At 39.5% G+C, this 24,121-nt stretch overlaps 2 protein-coding genes and 1 pseudogene across 2 annotated transcripts; 1 reads left to right on the top strand and 2 right to left on the bottom strand.

Moving 5' to 3' along the window:
• The first annotated feature begins 838 nt into the window (after positions 1 to 838).
• Positions 839 to 1,783, top strand: LOC144256820 (olfactory receptor 2T27-like). Its single transcript, XM_077802302.1, has one exon. The coding sequence runs from the start codon at positions 839 to 841 to the stop codon at positions 1,781 to 1,783; it is 945 nt and encodes a 314-aa protein (XP_077658428.1).
• Positions 1,784 to 7,613: 5,830 nt separating this feature from the next.
• LOC113176644 (olfactory receptor 2L13-like) lies at positions 7,614 to 8,552 on the bottom strand. The gene has a single exon (XM_026381142.2). It carries the CDS (start codon positions 8,550 to 8,552, stop codon positions 7,614 to 7,616), a length of 939 nt encoding a protein of 312 aa, XP_026236927.2.
• Positions 8,553 to 17,804: 9,252 nt separating this feature from the next.
• LOC144254583 (olfactory receptor 2L13-like) lies at positions 17,805 to 18,435 on the bottom strand (annotated as a pseudogene).
• Positions 18,436 to 24,121: the final 5,686 nt, after the last annotated feature.

The raw sequence follows: 24,121 nt of genomic DNA on the forward strand, positions 1-24,121 counted from the left end.
CTTATCTGCAAGGGAAGGCTGCAGGCCCCTCCTGAAGGGGTGTGCTCCCAAGGCTGAAGAGCTTGGGTTTCTGCAGTGAGCAGCTCTGCCAGTCTGAGCACAGCCTTCCCTTTGAGGCAGAAGTGCACATCGATATGTGAGACCATGGAAGACAGGTGTCCAAGGTGACAGGGCATATGGAGAAAGCCCTGTCTTCAACACCAAGAGCAAACACCTGCCAAAACATTCTCCATGTCCTCCTTTGTTCTTAAAGGTGGGTGAACAGTCCCTCAGGTGAGTGAGACTGTGTAAATGCTGTAAGTTACCAGCAGTGAGGAAAACAACTGCAAAAAAATTAGTCTAGGAGCATTAGGATGGTCCATGAACCAACAGGGAACCCACCTGTACTCAGGTCTACAGTGCTGTCTTCATGCCCAGAACACTTACAGAACTTTGCTTCCTTACAGACATCACAGTCATAATGCAGAGGGGATCCTGCATGGGGGACCTCAGGGAGTCAATGGGAGCAGCTCTGACTCACTGGCCAGTCTGCACCCAAGGTGCTGGTGAGACACAGACAGACTCCCCTCCATTCAGCTGCCCTACACGAGAAGCCCTTGCTCAAAATACAGCAAAAGATGGAAAAATCAACTGAAGCCTTCACCTGATAGAGCATTTAGTAAACTAGACAAGTATAATTGGATGAATGTACACCTTCAGGAGTCACCATTTTTTCTGAAACTGTCACACATAATATGAATAATGTTTTGATGGACTAATTTCCAAATAGTGCAACTTTACCATAAAATAGTGTTTATACTTAGGTGCATTTTCTATGACCTTGGTGGAGCTTCCAAGTATGACAAATTTGGAGAACCACACTGTGGCCGAGTTTCTTCTTCTGGGACTGCTGCAGCACACACCAGCTCACTTCTGTGTCTTCGTGCTCATCTCCATGATGTTCTTCGTCACGCTGACAGGAAACAGCCTCCTGATCCTGCTGATCCTGGTGGACCCCCTACTGCACACTCCTATGTACTTTTTCCTGTGGCAGCTCTCTCTCATTGACATCCTGTTCACAATTGCCATTGTCCCCAAGATGATGTCTGACTTCCTTCTGCACAAGACTGCCATCTCTGTGTCTGGCTGTGGGACACAAATCTTCCTGGGATTGGCCTTGGGTGGAACTGAGTGCATCCTTTTGGGACTCATGTCCTATGACCGATATGTGGCCATCTGTAAGCCTCTCCACTACTTGCTGCACATGAACTGGCCCCTCTGCAGGCAGATGGCACTGAGCTCATGGGTGAGTGGTGCTTTCAATGCCTTGGTACACACTGTCTACACCATGAAGTTCCCTTTCTGTGGACCCAGAGAAATCCATCATTTTTACTGTGAACTCCCTGGTGTCCTGCAGCTCTCTTGTGAGGACACCTTGGCATATGAGACGGGGGTGTTGATCAGTACCACTATTCTGCTTCTCATTCCATTCTCCGTCATCCTTGCCTCCTACATTCTCATCCTGGTCACCATCATCCACATGGCTTCTGCCGAGGGGAGGAAGAAAGCTTTCTCCACCTGCTCCTCTCACTTGGTGGTGGTCAGCCTATACTATGGCACCATCATTTTCATGTACATGAGGCCAATCTCTTCCCATACTCCAGGCCAAGATAAAGTTGTGTCTGTCTTCTACACCATTGTGACACCAATGCTGAACCCCTTGATCTATAGTCTTCGAAATAAGGATGTGGTGGGAGCCCTGAGAAAAACCCTATGGAAGTGTTCAGCATGTGGGAAAACGTGACTATCAGGACTGGGCTTCATGAGTATTGAGCAAATGTGAGCACTGACCCAACATTAGGACTGCCTCCAGTAGAGATGCTCAGAGTCAGGGCTGCAGATGAGGGGCCGCTGAATATTCTGAAGTGTCAGGTGTGGCACCAAAGGGATGCTGGGCTTCTCTGCAGGAACCCCTCTACAGCTTGGGCAGTGTGATGACGGTGGCACTACCCAGCCATCAGGAAGACAGGGAGGCTCTGGTTCCAACCATGTTGTCATAGAGAAGCATGTGACTGCATTAGTAGAACTGTGATTACAGCTTATGAAAAGTCACCCTCTATAAGGTACTGGGATAGAAGATGTGCAATTTACATTAGTAAGTCAACTTCAAAATGAGTATTTTATTTTAATTGAATGCATAGAAGTGTCATATACAGTCTTTTAAAAACAATTGAGTTTCTAGATGGCCATGTGTGCGTGTTTGACATAAAGATTCCTTTGTTCATTAAATATACCTGTCTCCAAATCTAGGGAGAACTTTTGTAATCACAGATTGTGTTTGGAGTGGTTTATGTTAACCTTGAAATTCTTACCTGAAGAGTGAGGAAGAAGGCACAGCCCTGCCCTCAATGCTGCCACATTCAGGAATCAGATGGGTGATGGGTGATAGATTTAAATCTGTATAATGCTTTTGGTAGTATGGCCATTTTGACAATATTAATTCTGCCTATCCAGGAGCATGGGTGATCTTTCCATCTTCTGAAGTTTTCTTCAATTTCTTTCTTTAGTGTTCTGAACTTTTCATTGTAGAGATCTTACACCTCTTTTGTTAGATTGATTCCCAGGTATTTTCATATTTTTTTGAGGCTATTTTGAATAGAGTTCTTTTCCTAATTTCTCTTTCATTAGATTCTTTGCTAATGTATAAGAATGCATTTGATTTATGGGTGTTGATTTTATATGGTGTTAGTTTGCTGAATTCATTTATTACTTCTAGAAGATTTCTGGTGGAATTTTTTTGATCTTCTAGATATAGAATCATGTCATCAGCAAAGAGTGACAGTTTGAGTACTTCTTTACCTGTTTGTATTCTTTTAATTTCTTTCTTCTCTCTAGTTACTCTAGCTAGAGTTTCAAGGATGAAGTTGAATAGAAGTGGTGAAAGAGGACATCCTTTTCTTGTTCCAATTTTTAGCAGGAATGCTTTCAATTTTCCTCCATTTAGAATGATGCTGGCCTTGAGTTTAGTATATATAGCCTTATGTTGACATATGTTTCTACTATCCCTAGTTTTTCTAATGTTTTGAACATTAAAGTGTGCTGTATTTTGTCAAATACTATTCTGTATCTATTGAGATGATCATGTGATTCTTGTCTTTAAGGCTGCTAATATGATGTATTATGTACATTGATTTCTGTATGTTGAACTAACCTTGCAGCTCTGGGGTGAATCCCACTTGATGGTGATGCATGGTATTTTAAATATATTTTTGCATGTGATTTGCCAGAATTTTATTGAGAGTTTCTGCATCTATGTTCATCAGGGATATTGGTCTGAAGTTTTCTTTCCTTGGTGTGATTTTGACTGGTTTTTGTATCAGGGTGATATTAGCCTTATAGAATAAATTTGGAAGGGTTCCCTCTTTGTCAATTTTTAGAAGTATTGGTGTTAATTCTTCTTTGAAAGTTTTGTAGAACTCAGCTGAGAATTCATCTGGTCCTGGGCTTTTCTTAGTTGGTAGGCTTTTGATGGCATTTTCTATTTCATTACTTGAAATTGATGTCTTTAAATTGTATGACCTGCTCATTTTGAGTGTGTAGGTCATATTTCTCTAGAAATTTGTCGATTTCTTCTATTTTATTAGAGTATAAATTTGCAAAAGAGTTTCTAATTATATTCTTCATTTCAGACATGTCCACTGTGATATTTCCCTTCTTCATCTTGTATTTTAGTAATTTTAGTTTTCTCTTTGTTAGAATGGCCCGAGTTTTATCTATTTTAATAATTTGTTCAAAAACCCCACATTTTGTTTTGTAATTTTTTTCAATTGTTCCTTTTATTGAGATTTCATTGATTTCAGCTCTGATTTTAATTGTTTCTTGTCTTCTATTGCTTTTGGTTGATTTGTTCCTCTGTTTTTAGGGCTTTGAGATGTAGTGTTAGGTCATTCGTTTGTTAACTTTTTATTCTTTTAGTCAATAAACTCAATGCAATGAACTTTCCTCTTGGTACTGCCTTCATAGTGTCCCAGAGATTTTGATATGTTGTATCAGTGTTCTCATTTAACTCTAAGATTTTCAAAATTTCATCCTTGATTTCTCCTACTATCAATTCATCATTCAATTGTGTATTATTTAGTATCCATTTGTGACAGTAGCTTCTATTTTAAATTATATCATTGATATCTGATTTCATTCCATTGTGGTCTGATAGAATGCAGGGTATTATCTCTGCTTTTTTGAATTTACTAATATTTTCATTGTGGCATAAGATATAACCTATTTTAGAGAAGGAGTCATGTGCTGCTGAGAAGAAAGTGTATTTGTTGATGTATGAAATAATCTATATGTATCTATTAAGTCTAATTCTTGGTTGCATTATTTAGTTTTATAGTTTCCCTATTTAGTTTTTGTTGGAAAAATCTGTCCAGTAGTGAGAGAGGTGTGTTAAAATTACCCAGTATTGTACTGTGGTCCATTTGACTCTTGAAATTGAGAAGGGTTTGTTTGATGTTAATAGATGATGTTAATTGTTTGGGTCATAAGTGTGTTATATCTTGCTGATATACACTTCTATTAAGGAGTATGAAATATCCTTCTTTGTCTCTTCTGAATAACTTTGGTTTGAACCCTTCTTTATCTGAAACAAAAATGGAAACCCCTGCTTGTTTCAGCAATCCATTTGAGTGATAAGTTTTTCCCCATCCTGTTGATTTCAGACTGTGGATATCTTTGCCCATGAGACAGCATATTGTTGGATCTTGCTTTTTAATACAATCGGCCAGTCTCCATCTCAGGATTGATGAGTTTAGGCAGTTAATATTCAAGGTTATTATTGAGATATGGTTTGTATTCCCTGTCATCTTGATTTATTTCTGGTTTTTTATTTGTCCTAGTTTCTCCTTTGGTTGAATGTCCCTTTAGTGTAGATCCTCCCTTTACTGGTTTTCACTTTTTTTTTTCACTTCATCCTCATGGAATATTTTGTTGAGAATCTCTGTACGGTAGACTTTCTAGTTGTGCATTCTTTTAATTTTTGTTTATTGTGGAATGATTTAAAATATTTTCAAATCTGTATCTTAATTTTGCTGGGTATAAAATTCTTAGTTGGAATCTATTTTTCTTTCAGTGATTGAAATATATTATTTAGGACTTCCTAGTTTTGAGGGTCTGGGCTGAGAAATCAGTTGAGATCCAAATTGATTTTCCATATATATAATTTGATTTTTTTTTCTCACAGCCTTTGAGATTTTATCTTTATTGTCTGTGTTAGTCATTCTCATTAAAATGTGTCTTGGTGTGGGTCTGCTGTTATGAGAGAGGCTTTTCTAGCACTGGCGAGGCCCTGGGTTTTAACCTCACCATGGAAACAAAAAACAATAACAACAAAAATTACTTGGGGAGACAGAGGCAGGAGGAGCCCAAAGTTCAGTTCAGCACCTGCAAACTGTGAAACCCTAGCTCAAAAAACAAAAAATAAAAACAAGTGTCATGGATTCAGCTCAGAGGTTGAGCCCTACTGGGATTATTCCACAGCACCTCAATGAAAAACATTTCTCTATACACATATAGTATCAGCTGCTGCAACTTCAAGCAACTTAGCAAATTATGCTTGTTAGGTGCAGGGCAGGCTGAACTAACTAAGTTGTCTGCAGGGCAGGCTGAACAAACATTAGCTACAGGATAGCCCATGAACTCAAATCCCCCTCTGTCTGTTCCTTTATCACTTGTTTGCATCAAGTCTGAACACTCAACCCCATTCAAGGCTGAACCCTTGACCCCCACCCATCTGGTGCATCCAAAACCCACATCTGACCCCTGCCCCATCTGCCTGAAGGCAGAAGATGACATCCTTAGCAACCACTGTATGATCCAATCACTGTAGCCAACAAGGCAGCTTGCAGACCCAGAGACCCCACTAGATTTTGGCTATAAAAACTCCCTCCCACTGGGCCCCCCTCTCTTGCTCACTCTCCCTGACACTCTCTCTCACTCTCCCTTTCACCCCCTCTCTCTCTCTGCTCTCCATATCTTTCTTTTCTCTTTCCCCACTCTTTCTTTCTCTCTCTCTTTTCTCCTCTTTTGCACTTGTGCAGTAAAGATCTCTTGGTTGCTCAGAGTGTTGTGGTCACTTTCCTTTCAATGCTGCCCAGCCCAGTGGCGCATCCCTGCAATCCCAGTGGTATGGGAGGCTGAGGCAGGAGAGTTGTGATTCAAAGCCATCCTCTGCAACTTAGCGAGGCCCTAAGCAAATGAGCAAGACTCTGTCTCAAAATAAAATATAAATAAATAAATGAATAAAATAAAATAAAAAGAGCTGGAATTTCTGACTTAACAATTTTGCCTTAGTTGTGTTAGGTGTAGGGCAGGCTGGAACTTGGTGAAGAAACCCCTATCTGATTGTTCTTTATCGCCTATTTGTCTCAAGTCCACATGCTCAAACCCTGCACTCAAGGCTGAACACTTCACCCCCTTGCTCAAGGCTGAACACTCAACAGCACCCCCTCCCTGTCCCCTCTCACCACCCCTGCTGTCCCCGCCCCCCCAAGGCAAGAACCATGGCAAGTGTTCCATCATGGAGTATGAAAAAGGCAAGGGAAAACTGTGGCCTTGGTAGCTGTGGTAGAAGGAGCTTCTCTATGTGTGCCTGGAGAAAGATTACAGATGTAAATAACTGTACTTCCTAGGAGCCATTTGGATTTCAATATCTCTACAAATATCAAAACTAAAATTTAGAAGAGTAGAAATGGGTTTTTATTGTTGAGTTTTCTATTTTTTATTGGTACTTGGGATTGAACCCAGGGTTGCATATCCCAAGCCTTTCATTTTTCTTGAAATAAGGTCTCCCTAACATACTGAGTGAAATATCTATTTTAAAGTGTTCAAGGCTGGGGATGTGGCTCAAGCGGTAGCACGCTAGCCTCAGCACCACATACAAACAAAGATGTAGTGTCTGCCGAAAACTAAAAAATAAATATTAAAACATTCTCTCTCTCTCTCTCTCTCTCTCTCTCTCTCTCACTCACTCTCTCTTAAAAAATAAAATGTTCAGAGTATAATTCTTTGTTTCAAAACTAGGAATCACAGTGAGAATAACAACCCATATGTGATCACAAAGGAGAGGACTACTAGGCACCCAGAAGTACTGGATATCAGGAGATTTTGGCTCCATGTGGTTGTAGGAAACTTGAAGTGTACACAGTGCACGCTGCTAATGGAATTAACATAAAAGTCACACAATGATGGAAAATGTAGAATGAAAACAAGCTTTATAAGCAAAGAAAAAGTATAATGTCAAACATACTAATGATAATATTAAATATCAGTATGTCACTACAATAAAATATGTGAACAAACATTATGTTGAATATTATATATAATATAAAATAATATAATATCAACCTTGTTAATGTTAACATTTGTGTTTTCAACTAAATAAATATATTAATTACTAATGTAGATAAATCTATATAATAATCAATATTTATTTTAATTTGATTTTAAACATGTCTCTAGAAATCTAATTATATATGTAGAATATCATTATAATTCTATTGGTGAGTGCTGCATCGGGGTGCCCCAGTCTGCAAGGAGAAAAGCCATACAGAGAAGAAGGGACAGCCATGGTCACTTCTTCACTTCTTCCTAGAGGAGAACATCCCATACACTCTTCTCATGGCCCCCAGGACCTCCTTGTTCCTCAGGCTGTAGATGATGGGATTGAGCATGGGGGTGAGGATGGTGTAGAACACAGCCATGTTCTTATCTTCTTCTGGTGAGCGTACATTCTTGGGACGGAGATAAGTGTAGACAAAAGGAGCATAGTAAAATGTCACCACAGTTAAATGTGTGGAGCAAGTGGTGAAGGCCTTTTTTCTTCCCTCTTTTGAGCGCATGTGGAAGACAGCAAAAAGGACCCGTCCATAGGAGGCCATGATGCCAAGGAAAGGAAGAAGGAGGACCAGGACTGCACTAAAAAAAATCATGTACTCATAGACCCAGGTGTCCATACAGACAAGAAGCAACATGGCTGGGATGTCACAGTAGAAGTGATTGATGGTCCTGGTCCTGCAGTATGGAAGATGAAGAGTATACACAGTGTGGACTAGGCCATTGAAGGAACCTAGTGTCCATGACCCCAAGATCATCTTCACACACATTCCTTTGCTCATATGTATATGATAATGGAGGGGGTGACAGATGGCCACAAAGCGGTCATAGGCCATCGAGGCCAGGAGTAAGCCTTCAGAACTTGCCATGGTCGCAAAGAAGAAGCTTTGTACACCACAACTGAAAAAGGAGATACTTGTCTGGCCAGAGAGGAAGTTGTACACCATTTTGGGGACTGTGGTAGAGATGTACATTAGGTCCATGAGGGAGAGCTGGCTGAGGAGAAAGTACATGGGGGTGTGGAGCCGGGGGTCCAAGAAGATGAGGGCAGTCATCCCTGAGTTCCCCAAACAGGCGAGAACAAACACAAAGATGATCAGGAGCAAGAGAAGTAGGCCAGTTTGGTTTTGGGGTAACAGCCCCAACAAAATGAAATCATTTGAAGTTTGGTTCCATTTCTCCATGAAAACCTAGTTCCTCGAATTGCTTGAAAGTAAGTAAAAAATAAAAATTGAACATTAAACATGAATTGAAACAGTAAAAGAGAATAAAAACGAATTGCCTTTATTAGTGTTTGTTTAGAATTAATTGTAGTTTATTTTTCAATCTGTACCTTTTTCTTGAATTGATTTTAAGACCTGAATAGAATGTTCCTGCCCCAGTTCTCTCTGGTAACCATCTCAGCACATCCTAGACACATACATGGTCTTGGAATACAAAGTCTACACCAGGCACAGGAAACCCAGTGAGGTAGCTGGAGCCTTCCTGCCTGCTGACTCCTGACAGGAGCTTTCCTAGGACTATGCACCAGGCTCAGCCCTGGAGGAAGCCAGGATCCTGCTTTCCCAACTCCCCAACTCAGCACTCAGTTTCACCACAGACATGGCCTGTGGGGTGCAGTAGTACCCTGTGAGCTTGAGTCTGCATCCTCAGTGACCTCGCCTCCTCCACACCTTTAGTGCCTGCTCTCCCCTCCCCACTGGCACTGCTGCAGCTGAGTAAGCCAGGGTCTTCTCCCAGAGCTGTGCTGCTCACCTCCTAAACAGAAGCTGCTAGGCTGGTCCTAGAAGTGGGTCACCATTCCAAGCATTGTTCTTGTCCTGTGAAGGTACTGTGTATACTCTACAATCCACCATGATTATATTATATTCTCTGAGTATTGTCTCTTCCCTATTAAGGTTTCCAATTTCTGAAATTCTAAAAACACATGGTTTTTCTCTGTGCAAGCAAATATCACATGATAAAAAAAGTCACACTAAAATAATTTACAAGACTTTCATTCTAGTTTTCACAGCAGCAAACATAACTTTGTGGTGATGGATTTACAATACTGGTTTTGATAATGGAAACACACACTCAGTAGCCTTTTCTGTGAATTAATATGATAATTCAACTAACGAAATGTGAGAAGACAATTTTTAAAATAAGTTTGTAGTATATGTGCATTAAAAAGCAGAACATAAGAACTTTTTGTGGTACTTTTCCACTTCTTTTTATCCTCCAGGTTTAATTTTGCTGTTAGTACCAGGACCTGAGCACACATTATTCTCTAACTTTATCTTCAGTGGTCCCATCATTTATATGGACACCTAGTTTTACATTTAAATTTGCAGATACAATGAGTTTATACTATCATATAATTATCTTTTTTTAAGTTGAAAACTTTCATGCTGTCAGACAATGGATGATATTATTCACTCCAATACCCCATTCATTTCTAATTAAATTTTAGGATCTGGTAAACTGGAGTTACATATGAGGGTCTATTCCCATAGATGACCAGAAACTTTCTTTATTGGGTATTGGACCTTATTTCATGTGCCAGAATTTCTTGAAACCCCACTCTCTTGGTTACACTAAAACCTGGGGAGTACTGCTTCTGTGACTACAAGGGTGTCAGGATGATGGTCTCCCTTTGTCATTTTACAGAGCATACTGCTCAAATACTTAGAGTTGAAAGAAATATCCTTCACTTGACAGAACCCAACAATATCACTGCAGCAAGTGTAGGTGGCTGAGTTCATTTTGCAAAAGTTACAAGAAAGCAATAATAATTATTACAATGAGAATTAATGTCCTTGAAAAAGAGTTACAGACAATCAGCCTGTGACCAATAAGCCAAGCCTCAGATAACTCACCCCCAACAACCACACCTGAGATCTGGGATGATGCAATTAACTGAGCACTTGTGTTTAGCACAGAGTAGGTCTCACTCCCTTTTCTTCCTTTCATACTTTTAATGGAGAAGACTCAGAAATTCAGACAATGGAGAAGACCTAATGAAATGCAGATCACACTCTCAGAGAGCATCACATTCTAGAATTTTAACAGGTTCACATCAACTAATTTTACATTTAAACTGACTCCTGTGTTTTACAGTTTGTCATGGCATGGCCTATTCTTTGTGCAAAGTAAATTTTTCTTTATGAAAAGAAAACCTGGTCACCAAAATATCTTCTTAGTTAAAGCTAACCCAAATCAACTTAGTATAATGATAGTAATTTGACTTATATCATCTGAAATCTGGGACTGGGTTTTGAGAGAAATAGTTGTTTTTATTTACAACATTCCCACCAAATAGTCCATTGAATTCTTTAAAATGTTTAAACCCCAAGCTGTGCTCACACTCTGCCAGGCTAAACAACTAGGTCCTGTCACTGAGCAGCTGGCCTGGATCTCACCAAGCTCTCCTGATATGAGGAGCCAAAGGCACCAGGAGGGAGTTCTCAGAACACACTCAGTGCCCATGTCTCCCACCTCTAGTATTCTCTTATGCTGAACTCTCAGAGCTCCTCACCTTGAGAGCTTCTTCCTTATTGCTTTTCTCATTCATCTCCCTCTGCTCTTCCCTTGTTCCAGTAAAACAGACTCAAACATGACACACTTACTTTTGGAGAGTGGGACAGAAGGATGAACTGCTGCCTCTGATGCACAGAACCTTCCTCCTTCAAGCCTTACATGTCCTTCTTCCTCTAATGGATCCCCAGGGTCCAAGCCCATGGGAGAGAAACTTGGTCATTTCACCTAACTTTGCTAGCTTCAAGGTGACCTTGGTTGAAGTGTAGAATAAATCAGCCAACCCACTGAGATGCCACTCTCTCCTGCTGCCCAGAATTAGTCTCAAGAGGGATGAGCTCAGTCATTCCAGAACAGGATGAGGAGCTGTAGGGATGGCAGGTCATGTCTACCAAATCTTTCTGTTTTGTATGTTAGAACCTGAGGATCAACAAGAAGCAGTGTTGAGTTGATTGATATCAGCAATAGTAGCAATACTATTACTCTCTTACACATGCAGAGAGATAATAAACTAATTTTTGAGAATATTAATGAAGACAGCAATTCTCCAAAAGCATTTCTATATAGGTGGTAATTACTGTTATAGATATCAAAGTAGACACAAAACATTATTCTAATGAGCACTCTTTGTTTTATCTGTTCAAGATTCCAGAAGAGTCACTTTATAGTGCTTCAAGTCTAGGTAGCTGAGGTTCATGCATGATAATTCCTCTTGCTGGTGGCCAGATGAAGCTGCAACCAGCTTTCTTACGGACTGCCTCTGGACCTACAAAATCCATAACCTAAAGCTTCCTGGTAAAACTAACCTGACTTCTGTTTCACTCTGTAAGGTCAGGACCCTCAGGATATTTCAGGTGGTAAAGAAAAAAAAGAAATTTCAATTTCTGCTAAGCATGGTGAAGAGTGATATGGATCTTAGAGGAAGGCATTTACTTGTTTATGTGTTAAATATTTCTCTATCAGTTCATTCTATTTAGAGACTTCAAAGTACAATCAGATTTTTTAGAAAAAATTCCTGCAAGCCAACCTAAGAATTACACTCTTGCTGCATCTTTAAAGATAATCAGACCATATTTAATAACACCACACTCACTTTGAAATGGTCTTTTTTGAGAAGCATTTTGATCCAAGAGAGGAGTTTGTAGGGAGAACATCTATGCTTCAATGGAAGCTGCATTACCTGGACTCTGAGAACTCTCTCCCCCTTGATCCCCAGTGCCTATCTTAGGACCCTGTATGTTGTTGAGTACATGTTTAAATCTCTGTGATTCATTTATTCATCCCAATGATTATGATGATTACTTTGATAAATCTATACTTTATCAATATATGAATCACTAAAATCAGGCATTTGCAGTATTTCATTTTTAACTCTAATTAAAAGTAGAGGATTAGAGGTCTATGCAATGAAATGAGGCACTGTGTCTCAAAATGTAGAAACACATTCTTCATTTTGAAGCAGGCAGTACTTAAGAATATTAATCCTTATGTAGAATATGTGTGTCCTCAGCTTGATCTACAGAGTAATAAACTTATTCAGGTGCATTTCTCTCAAAATATTCTCCGAGTAAGGACAATTTTCTATTGGAAATAACACAAATTCTCAGGTAGTCAGAACTATTTTTCATGATGATATCTATGATCTGGTCAAGTTCAAGGTAAGGGACAATAAAGCCAGGTGTACAGGAAGCAAGAAGTTGTTCAAATAAGCATTAGACACAAGAATAATATCAATTGTGCTTCTCCTTTCCCAGAACAATAAATCAGGACAATAGTAACTGTCTCATGGCAAGTTTGTCCTTGGCACACAGATATAAAACACAAATGAAAGAGGTTTATAGTGTCAGTTGAGTTACTAATTTCAAATACTCTTTTTTACCTGCTAATAACTAAACAATTCAAGCTCTTTACATAAATCATACAGAATAGTGTCTTTGTAATTCACTGGCCTCAAATTAATTCAGAATAACATTTACAAAAATATTTTTCAAGTTTTCTTTGCAAATTATCAGCAGCCTACTGTCATGGAATATCAATTGCTGCATACAGACTCAGGATCCTGCCTTAATTTTACTAAAATACATTGGGGAAATAAGATTTAAAAATGTTCAGCTTATTAAATGTTTTCGCTTTAAGGTGGAGGTGAGAAACTAAGATAAAGTTTACATCTTATCATTTTTGAGTGTTCAGTTCTGTGGAGTCTCAAAGGCATTCATGGTGAGCACAGCCATCAGCACCAGCTGCTGTTTTCCACAAGGACAATATCACTTCAAATAGCTATAGGGCCATACAAAGTTTCCAATTTCGCACACCCTTCTCAGAACATTTATTCTGTGTTGTTTCTTGAATGTGTGAAAGGGTGTCTGAGTGTAAGTTTCATGGGTATTTCTCTAGTAATCCCTGATGGTGAGCATTTTTAATGTGCTTATTACCCGTTTGTGTGTCTTCTTGGGTGAAACCAAAGACTGTTTGGGTTCTTTGCTCATTCTCTGATCTATGCTGTCTAAGGTGTGGGTTTTGTGTTTTCTGCATTTCACTTCTTACTCGGTGCTGGAAATCGCTCCCTGTGCTGCATGCTGCATTCTCACTGACTCTGTTATTTTTCCTTGTGTTATTTGTTCTCCTGGTGTCATATCCACCAAATCACTGTGAAGGACAGCACATTAAGTTTGCCTTTATGCTTTTATTCAACACATTTTAGCTTCCAAATGTTTATCTTTAATAGATTTTGACTTGTTTTTTTTTCCTATGTGGTATAAGGTAAATATGAAGATTCAGTATTTTCAAAATAATAACCAATCTTCCTATCAACTTTTATGGAAAATACTTTCCTTCCCACGTACATGTTCATGGATCCCTTTTCAAAGATAATTTGGTCACGTATGGGAGGGTCTATTTCTTGGCTCTACTATTTTCCACTGGCCTAAATATCTACCTGTATGCCACACCACATTGAAAATTTAGCAGTTAGCAACTCTTGAGATCAGGAAGTGTCAGTGTCGAAATCTTATGCTCCTGCTGCCCTAACTGCCATCATCTGAAATCAGTCCCAACCCTGTGTCTCAAGAGGGTGCAGTGAAACCATGAGCTTCTCCAAGAACTGTGGTTGTGTTCATGAAAAGGAAAAACTAATATCTCTGTCAACAGTTTGCTTGAAAGTAAGTGTGTGAGCTCTGCTTCTGAACTAAATGGTAAGCAATGCTGCCACCAGCTTAGCCCCTCAGCTTTCATGCATGCCCAGATAAAATCATTTAAAATTTCAACATGGCATTAGCACAGCCATAAAACATAAACTTGGCACTTCTATTTTGAATAAGGGGGTGGATGAATGGGTAGCATGCTCTGAAACTGCCCTGGGAAGGGTAGAATCAGAGGGTAATAAAGGAAGAACATTATGTAAACCTGGGTACTGGTGAGAATGTGCTATGGTGGCAAGGTTTGTGTCCTCTCCCAAACAAAAACGCCAAAGTAATGTTATAGGAGGTAGAATGTGTGGAAGGTGACTATTCAGTCATAAAGCTCAGGTGTCATAAATGGAATCAGTACTTTTGGAATAAAGCTCGGTGGGAGCTGGTTCACCCTCCACCATGTGAGGATGCAGCAAGAAGGCACCATGTTTAACAAGGACACCACCCTTACCATGCACTAAATCTGCAGCCCTGATGACAGTGGGCTTCATATATCCAGGGCCATGAGGAATTGATTTACATTGCTTCTATGCTTCCTACCTTAGGAAGTCATGTTATCACAGCTTGAATGCACTAAGGTACAAACTCTGCTGTTCATCTCGATTGCTGTCCTTGGAAAGAACCTGAAGGATACTGAATTCATCAGAGGTGCTGAGTGCAAGCCCTGTTCTCATTCTAGGCAGTGAATAATGGAGGGAACCAGGAGCCTGGCCACTTTTCTCTGAAACTCTATGGCCTTGGGAAACTTATGCATTTCTCTGAACTTAGTTTAGTGAAAAGAAAACTCAAGGGAATGTGTTCTATAATATCAGTAATGGGCTCCATGAGGCCCCTCTTGCCAATGTGGAAGCTGAGCTTGCAAAAGAGACAGACAGACCATCTCCTGGAATGTCCAGCTAAGGTACAGCTGAGATGCCAGAAGGATTATTCTGGGAACTGCCTCAGAAGGCCAAGCCCTTTGCTTTGAGACTCTAATTCTGTTCTTAGCATCATTTGATGCAATTGCTGACATTATATTTAGAGTAATTTTACAGTTTGCTGCTGGGCTCATTTTTCAGACTTTGCCAGGTTCCTGAATAACTCCTGAAGATTCCTCTTCTTAATAAACCCTCAACCTTTCCTGTGTTCCCCAGACACAATAACATACACTGTTTGTGCAGTAGTATCCTACAGTGAAATCCTAATTTTATTCTCAGATAGAAATTCTTTGTTAGAGATTCATCTATTATTTTTAATTGATTTTTACGCTGACATTCCTACAAAGATCAGAGACAAAGTAAGTTTTCTTGCCACTAACTCTTCTGACTGTAAATATGGAGAACTCAAAGACAATCAGAAATTACTTTCTAAAATCCTTTACCCTTCTATGTCCTCTGGCCCAGGCAAATAATATGTTAATGCCCACTGTCATGTAACTGTACCCAGAGGCTCTTCTTACCCAGAAGTTCCTGACATTAGCAGGTGTCATGTAGAAGGAGTTAGCAGTGTTAACATTTCCCTAACTTCTTCCACATTATCAGATTCTACTCAAAGTGGTTTTGATTGTTGGACCCTGATGCCTCTTGGGGAAAATTACCTAGTTCCTCTTCACCTCACAGTACCCCATTTCCTATGGTTTATGCATCATTTCAGTCATTTGAAAAACAGCTGTTAATCTATAATCTTTATATATTATTTCATGTTATTCATTTTTTCACCTCCAACTGTGTCAGAAAGATTTTATAGCACCTGGTGTCTCTTTGGATGTTTTTTTAATGCACAGTGTGTATGTATGTATACACACTGTGCATTAAAGAGGAATATATATATATTCCTCTTTAATGCACACAGAGGAATATATATATATATATATATATATATATATATATATATATCATGTATTAATTTAGGAGAATTGATTTAGGAAAAAAACAAATGAGTGCTTTTTTGCTATCTTCTTTTGAAGGAAGATTATCTTTCTCTTCACAATGTGGTTCAGCAGTGTGATAATGTGGACTGTAGTAATGATTAATTTTTTTGTTACATGATTTACCTCAACACTACAGCTCATTTTATTACTTCTCTTTAAAATCTCATATAGTAGATGCTTTTGCAGTCTCTAATACTGAGTGCTTGCATCATTTGAGGTGACACAGTGTTGATACAAGTGTCCTGTAAGTTGGAGGCCAGGTAGGCATTTGGGCCTAAAACTGAAACCTTCAATCTCATTGCTTCAGATCTAAATGATTATAAAATTTTCTTTCATTTACTCCTAAATATTTAAAGATGATTTCATCCTCCTCTGTTACTATTATCCTTCTCTTTACTTTCCATAGGTTTTCTGAGTTATGTGCAATCTGACATTTGCATCTGATTGTCTCAGCCCTGGTTCTTAAAAAAAAATGGAATAAAATAAAGGAATCCCTGCTGAAAAAAAAGAAAAAGAAAAACATTGAAAATATCTGGTGGCCCACAAAATCTTCAGACACACAGAGGAATCAGGCTGAATGTGTACATCAAAAACAATGCCAAGCACATACATGAGATAGAATTCACACCTCAGCTAGATGTGCTGACTCACTCTAGGACTGTCGGGTCAAGGGACCTCAAGACAACTCATAAGCCCTGGTTTGGGGAAATTGGACAGGACATGGGATGGAGAGTTACCTTGAGGAAAGAGCTGGGCATGTGGCTGATGGCTTATAGAAGTGACAGGCAGAGAGATAAGAAAGGATGAGACACAGTGATACCTGCAAACACAGACTGCCTGTGAGGCTGGGGAGGGACAACCATTCACCTGAGAGAGGCACACTGTGTTGACTCCCCAGATGGTAGGAAAGAAGACCCCAAAGAGGGGCTCAGAGGAGCCACTGGTGATAAGAGCCAAGATGCATCTCCTACTGAAGTTAAGGACCAAGGCCAGTAATGCATCAAAAAATTTTAAAAAGACAATGAAAGGAAAGTATAGTATCAAAGAAAGATTGTTTTTTTCCATATTATGTACAATGAGACTAATTAGAGATGTAATAATGTTGGACCCTAGGGGCCACTTGAACTTTATTATTTCTACAAGCATTTAAACTAAAATTAATAGAAAACAAGTGGCTTTTTAAAAAGAGTTCAGAGTAGAATTCTTTATTCCAAATAAAGGAACATAGAATAATAAGGCACACCAATTCCTAAAGGAGAAGAGTGCAAGTCACAAAGAGGTCCTATTGTCCATAGACACTGGCAAATATGACCTTGGGACATTTGAAATACGTTAAGTGCAAGTTGGTATGGGTTCTAAAACTCCCACAAGGCTGTGCAAATTTATAATGAAAATAAGGTATTCAAGGACAGTAATAATTCATGTCAAATATATAAAAATTATAATTTTCAACATGAGAAAAAATATTTTATTAATATTAGTATATGAAAAAAAAATGTATACTATATAGTACAATATAAGATTGTTAGTAGTAGCATTAACAATAAAATTTTCTCTCTAACACATGTAATGATTATTATATTTATACATTATAATCAATATATCATCTAATTAATTTTACTGATGAATATCTCAGTAGAAATCTACTTATATGTGTGGATCATATTATACATCTATAGGTCAGCAGTGCTTGAGAGAGTTACAGTCTGTGTCAAAAGAGGCAATCCAGAGAAGCATGGACAGCCATGATCATTTTTTTTTCTGGAGGAGAGCATCCCTCACACTCTCCTTGTGGCCCCCAGGACTTCCTTGTTCCTCAGGCTCTAGATGATGGGATTGAGCATGGGGATGAGGATGATGTAGAAGACAGCTAGGTTCTTATCTTCTGTGGGTGAGCGGACACTCCTGGGCCAGAGATAAGTGTAGAAAAAAAGGTGTGTAGTAAAATGTCACCACAGTTAAATGTTTGGAGCACGTGGTGAAGGCCTTTTTTCTTCCCTCTTTTGAGCGCATGTGGAAGACAGCACAAAGAACTCATCCATAAGAGGCTTTGATGCCAAGGAAAGGAACAAGGAGAAACAGGACTGCACTCCCAAACACCATGTACTCATAGACCCAGGTGTCCACACAGGCCAGTGGCAGCATGGATGGGATCTCACATAAGAAATGATTGATGGCCCTAGACCTGCAATAAGGAAGATGAAGGGCATAGGTGGTATATGCCAGAAAGTGAATGGACCCCAGTATCCAGGTTCCTATGATCATCTTCAAACACATGATTCTACTCATGCAGACAGGATAGTGGAAGAGGTGGCAGATGGCCACAAAGCGGTCATAGGCCATGGAGGCCAGGATTAAGCCTTCAGAACATGCAATGGTTATAAAGAAGAACATTTGCACACCACAGCCCAGGAAGGAGATGCTATTCTGGCCAGACAGGAAGTTATATATCATCTTAGGGACAGTGAGGGAGAGCTGACTGAGGAGAAAGTACATGGGGCTGTGGAGCTGGGGGTACAAGAAGATGAGGACAGTTATTCCGGAGTTCCCCACCAAGGCAAGAACAAATGCAAATATCATAAGGAGCAAGAGAAGTAGGCCAGTTTGGTTTGAGGGTAACAGCCCCAACAAAATGAAATCCTTTGAAGTTTGGTTCCATTTCTCCATGAACACACACTTCTTTAATTCTTTGAGATGTAAACATAATAAAAACTAAGAACTAACCTGAAAAAAAAAATAGAAGAGGAAAATAAAAAGAATCATCTTTGCTAGTGTTTGTTTAGAAAGAATTATATTTCTCCAACAGTGTAGCTTTTATTGAATTTAAGACCTAAACTCAATGTTCCTGCCCAGTTCTCTCTGGTAACCATCTCAGCAGGTCATAGACAAATGTAAGGTCTTAAGATATAAACTTAAATACCACTTGTGTCAAACCCAATGAGGTAGCTGGAGCCTTCCTGCCTGCTGACTCCTGGTAGGAGCATTCCTAGGACTATGCACCAGGCTCAGCCCCGGAGGAAGCCAGGATCCTTCTTTCCCAGCTGCCCAACTCAGCACTCAGGTTCACCACAGGCATGGCCTGTGGGGCACAGAAGTACCCTGTGTGCTTGAGTCTTCATCCTCTGTGACCTTGCCTCCTCCACACATTTAGTGCCTTCTTTCCCCTCCCCACTGGCACTGCTGCAGCTGAGTAAGCCAGGGTCTTCTCCTAGAGCTTCGCTGCTCACCTCCTAAACAGAAGCTGCTCTGCTGACCCTCAAATTGGGCCACCATCCAAAAGTTCTTGAAGATAAACTTGTGTGCGTCCTGTAGGATTCACCCTAATTTAAATATGTTCTGGATAGTGGCTCTTCCCTGAGGACATTCTACTTGTTGATGCCCTACAAACTCTAAAATAAACAAAGTAAGTCATGCATGTTTTTATTCTTCATATAAGCAAATAACAAATGACAAAAGTGACAAATCAAATAACGTGCAAAGTAGTTTTCACCCTGATTTTTTAATATCCTCTTTTAGTTATACATGCAGAGTTTAATTTGACTCATTTATACAAACATGGAGTGTATCTTCTCTATCCAGGATCCCATTCTTGTGGTTGTACATGAGGATGGAGTCTCACTGTGGTGTATTCTGATGTGAACATAGCAGCCTTAGGTCAGATTCATTCCACGTCTTTCCCATTCCCTTCCCCTCCCTTCTCTTGGCTCATCATTGTGTAACCACTGGTCTTTTATCCTTCCGCTGTCCCCTTGTTGTGTGTTAGCACCCATGTATCAAAGATGACATTCGACTTCTGGTTTTGGGGGATTGCCCTTATTTCACTTAGCATGATAGTCTCCAGTTCCATCCATTTACTGGCAAAACTCACCCTGTTTTTCAGAGCAGCAATTAAAAATATCATGGTGATAGACATGTAGAATGGGTATAGATAAAGGAGAAAATACACTTGCAGATATTCTTATTTCTATAGGAATCTTTAAATGTCCCAATTTTGTTAATAATTCTTTATATTATATAATTTATTATAATGTATCCATAGCCCAAATTCTATAAATTCAGGCATTAGTGTCCTCGTTTGACACATATATACAATAGAATTCATTGCTGTGAATGATAACATTTTCAAAATAACTTATGCTGCATATCAGACTATGAGCCTGTGTGCCTACATTGTATTTGTAAGCATTTAGTCATTCATTGGAAAATGTCTTACTCTGTACAGAACAATTTGTTCAACTCAATTTGTATTAGTCTTGATCTCCTTTAGAGATCATGCCTAATTACATGTTTGAGATGAGGTAAGAGCACATGGATCTTGGGGTGTTGGTTTTATCTCCCTGTGCTGTAGTTTAGTTCTCACCCAGTACAGGCAAGAGGGTGGATCTTATGCTGAGCTGTGCAAGTAGGAAGCATGTGAGCAGTGGTTCCTTAGGAATTATAGCTAACGTGTTTGTAATTCTCATCTTTAGAGTTAATCATTAAAGTAAAAGATGTTAATCATTTAGAGTGAAAATCAAAGTTAGATAAAATGAGCAAAATTCCCTTCCTAAATAATATTGTCTTCGCTTTTGTGCCCATGCTTTTACTTGGGAATTTATATCTGTAATTTCACTCTAAATAACTTCTCTTTTATCCTGAGTCATCCCAGTCCAGCATATTAGTGTTTTATCATTCATTCTCCCAAATATGGAGAAATTATGATTTATATTTACAGTCTATATATTTTTTACTTCTTTATTTATCTGGACTTGGTATGAGATTATCGACTTCATATCTTTGTGTTTTTCATCTTACAGAAATACTAATGCCACATTATGTCCCAGCTATTAATTGTATAATCAATTTGCATTATTAATTTTCCAAAGGAAAGAAAAGCTATTAAGAGTTTGTTGTCATTATTTATATTTAGTAACTTTAAATCAATTGTCACAACATATAACTCTGGTAAAAATGAATAAAAATGTAGAAGAGAATTTATCATAAAAATGGAAAAGCTTTTTCATGCCTATCTAATTGAGACACACTGAGAATTAAATATGCATGGTCAGGAACCCAAAAGGAGCACAGAATCACAAGGCAACTGGGGAGGTAGGATTATGAGCTTCTCTGCTTCTAACTACACTAGGAAAAAATTTCATGACCTCACAGAGAAGATGAACACAATATCCCCATCAAGGTGACACATGGTCCTTCAAATTATGTAATGACTGATGGCAGTGCTCCTGGCTCCAGTGGTTAAAATACACAAGATTCCACAGTCTGGAGCTCATATTTAGTGAGTGTCACAGACAACAGAGCAGCAGCTCAGACACATGCTGTGGGCTGTGTGGACATTAGTGACAGCAAGAACCATAGAGCAGGAAGGAAGGACAGAGGGACAGCTGGGAAGCAGTACTGACCACCACTCCAAGGAGGTGCAGCAGAGGCCCTCAGGCTCTGGACCACTCTGCACAGACTGAGGAGCAGGACCAGTCCTGGGGGGAGCCTGCCTGGGTCATCAGGTCAGCAGCAGAGACAAGAGGGCTCTGGAAGTTTCAGACTTCAGGAAAATTGTGAAAGGAGGGATAAGGACTCAGACTCTGTTCTGGACCAGATGAAAGGCTAGTGGGTGTGACATGGGGTCAGGTCTCCTTCTGGAGCTCACACAGGAGGATCTGGTTGAGCAGAGAGCTAAGAGGGGGAATCCATGGGACAGACTGTGCAGTGGGCAATGAGGACAGCTGGTGCTACCCTGGGTTTATCAAAGGAACCCAAACATGCCAAGGACCCCTGAGGTCTGGGCCCACCAGCACAGCTGAATGCTGCTAAGGGACAGGGTGGGACCCACTGAATCCTCTGTCTCTGCTCCCTGGCTCAGGGGCTATTGCATAGTAGGCACTCAGCAGATCCACTGATTAACTGAACTAAATATGACTTTCTGAAATAAATTAGTATGAATGTTCAAACTAATGATATGTGAGTTTATATTATTTTTACATCACTGTGTAGTATATGTGCACTGAATATTAGGGCATGAGGGCCTTCTGTGGTACTTTCTCCACTCCTTTGTTTAGTCCAGGTTTCATTTTGGATGAAGAAAGGTGCCAGCATCTCTGGAAGTGCCAAGCCCTGATCACACAGCGGGCTGTAAGTTTATGTCTTCTGTGGTCGAGTTATTTAATTAGGAGACATATGTTTACACTTAGATTCTCATCAGAAGAGAGTTCAGAGTACCATCAAAAAGATGATGGTGATTGATAAATTAGTGATCTTTTTTACTAAATTAAAAACTTTCATACTTCAGATAATGGATGAGATTATTTACTTCAGGATCCCATTCATCTGTAATTGAAGTGTCAGGATCGGGGTCTATTTCCATGAATGACCAGAAACTTTCTTTATTGGGTATTGGACCTTATTTCATGTACCAGAATTTCTTGAAACCCCACTCTCTTGGTTACAATAAAACCTGGGGAGTACTGCTTCTGTGACTACAAGGGTGTCAGGATGATACTGTTCAAATACTTAGAGTTGAAAGAAATATTCTTCACTTCACAGAACCCAACACATATCACTGCAGCAAGTGTAGGTGGCTGAGTTCATTTTGCAAAAGTTACAAGAAAGCAATAATAATTAATGCAATGAGACTTAATGTCCTTGAAAAAGAGTTACAGACAATCAGCCCATGACCAATAAGCCAATTGTTTGTCTGAGCCTCAGCTAACTCACTCCCAAAAACATACCTGATATCTGTGGTGATGCAATTAACTAAACACTGTGTTTAGCTATTTAGCACAGAGTAAGTCTCAATCCCTTTTCTTCTTCTTTCACATAAAATCAACAGTATAGTTTCAAGGTAGTTAATTGGAATACCATGAAGCCATAGAAGGAAATATAGCAAGAGGAAAACAGCATTAAGATTACTGTTGAGTTGTGGCTCAACAGTAGAGCACTCGACTAGCACGTGTTAGGAGCTGGGTTCCATCCTCAGGAACAATAAAAAACAAATAAATAAAGGTATTGTGTCCAACCACAACTAATATATATTTTTAAAAAGATTACAAATGGTGTTATGTAATCAATTGACACTATGGAAACAACAAACAAACTTAAAGCAAGAACCAACTAAAGGAAAATCCAAGTGAGAAATGGGACATCACCTCCTTACTGTGAATTTGGGCTCTGGGGGCCTAGTCAGTCTCCAGCTTCACGTGCCACCAGAAGCTTCCTCCCAGGTGTCAGGGGCTGCTCCTTCCATTACCTCACCTCCCTTCCCTTCCTGACAATGGATGTATCAACTAGCTCAAAATCACAAAATCACTTACTCTTTTCTTTTTTTTTTATTTTTTTATTGTTGGTAGTTCAAAACATTACATCTAATTTGATATATTTCACAGTTTGATTCAAAAGGGTTATGAACTCCCATTTTTACCCCGTATACAGATTGCTGAATCACATCAGTTACATCAATTACATTTCCATTGATTTACATATTGCCATTCTAGTGTCTGATGAATTCTGCTCTCTGTCCTATTCTCTACTATCCCCCCTCCCCTCCCCTCCCCTCCCCTCTTCTCTCTCAACCCCCTTTACTGTAAAACACTTCTTCCACTTGTATTACTCTTTCCTTACCCCTCACTTCCTCTTGTATGTAATTTTGTATAACCCTGAGGATCACCATCCCTTTCCATGCAATTTCCCTTCTCTCTCCCTTTCTCTCCCCCCTCTCATCCCTATTAATGTTGATCTTCTTCTCCTGCTATTCATCCCTACTCTGTCCTTAGTTACTTCCATTATATCAAAGAAGTCATTTGGCATTTGTTTTTTAAGGATTGGCTAGCTTCACTTAGCATAATCTGTTCTAATGCCATCCATTTCCCTTCAAATTCTATGATTTTGTGGTTTCTTAATGCAGAGTTATACTCCATTGTGTATAAATGCCACATTTTTTTTTATCCATTCATCTATTGAAGGGCATCTAGGTTGGTTCCACAATCTTGCTGTCGTGAATTGTGCTGCTATGAACATTGATGTATCAGTGTCCCTGCAGCATGCTCTTATTAGGTCTTAGGGGAATAGACCGAGAAGGGGAATAGCTGGGTCAAATGGTGGTTCCATTCCCAGCTTTCCAAGAAATCTCCATACTGCTTTCCAAATTGGC

Source organism: Urocitellus parryii, chromosome 1 (genome assembly GCF_045843805.1).
Source record: "Urocitellus parryii isolate mUroPar1 chromosome 1, mUroPar1.hap1, whole genome shotgun sequence".
NCBI classification, from domain to species: Eukaryota; Metazoa; Chordata; class Mammalia; order Rodentia; family Sciuridae; genus Urocitellus; species Urocitellus parryii.

What these genes read in the sequence shown, in the direction of transcription:
- LOC144256820 (XM_077802302.1), top strand. Translation starts at nt 839, where the DNA reads ATGACAAATTTGGAGAACCACACTGTGGCCGAGTTTCTTCTTCTGGGA.
- LOC113176644 (XM_026381142.2), bottom strand. Translation starts at nt 8,552, where the DNA reads ATGGAGAAATGGAACCAAACTTCAAATGATTTCATTTTGTTGGGGCTG.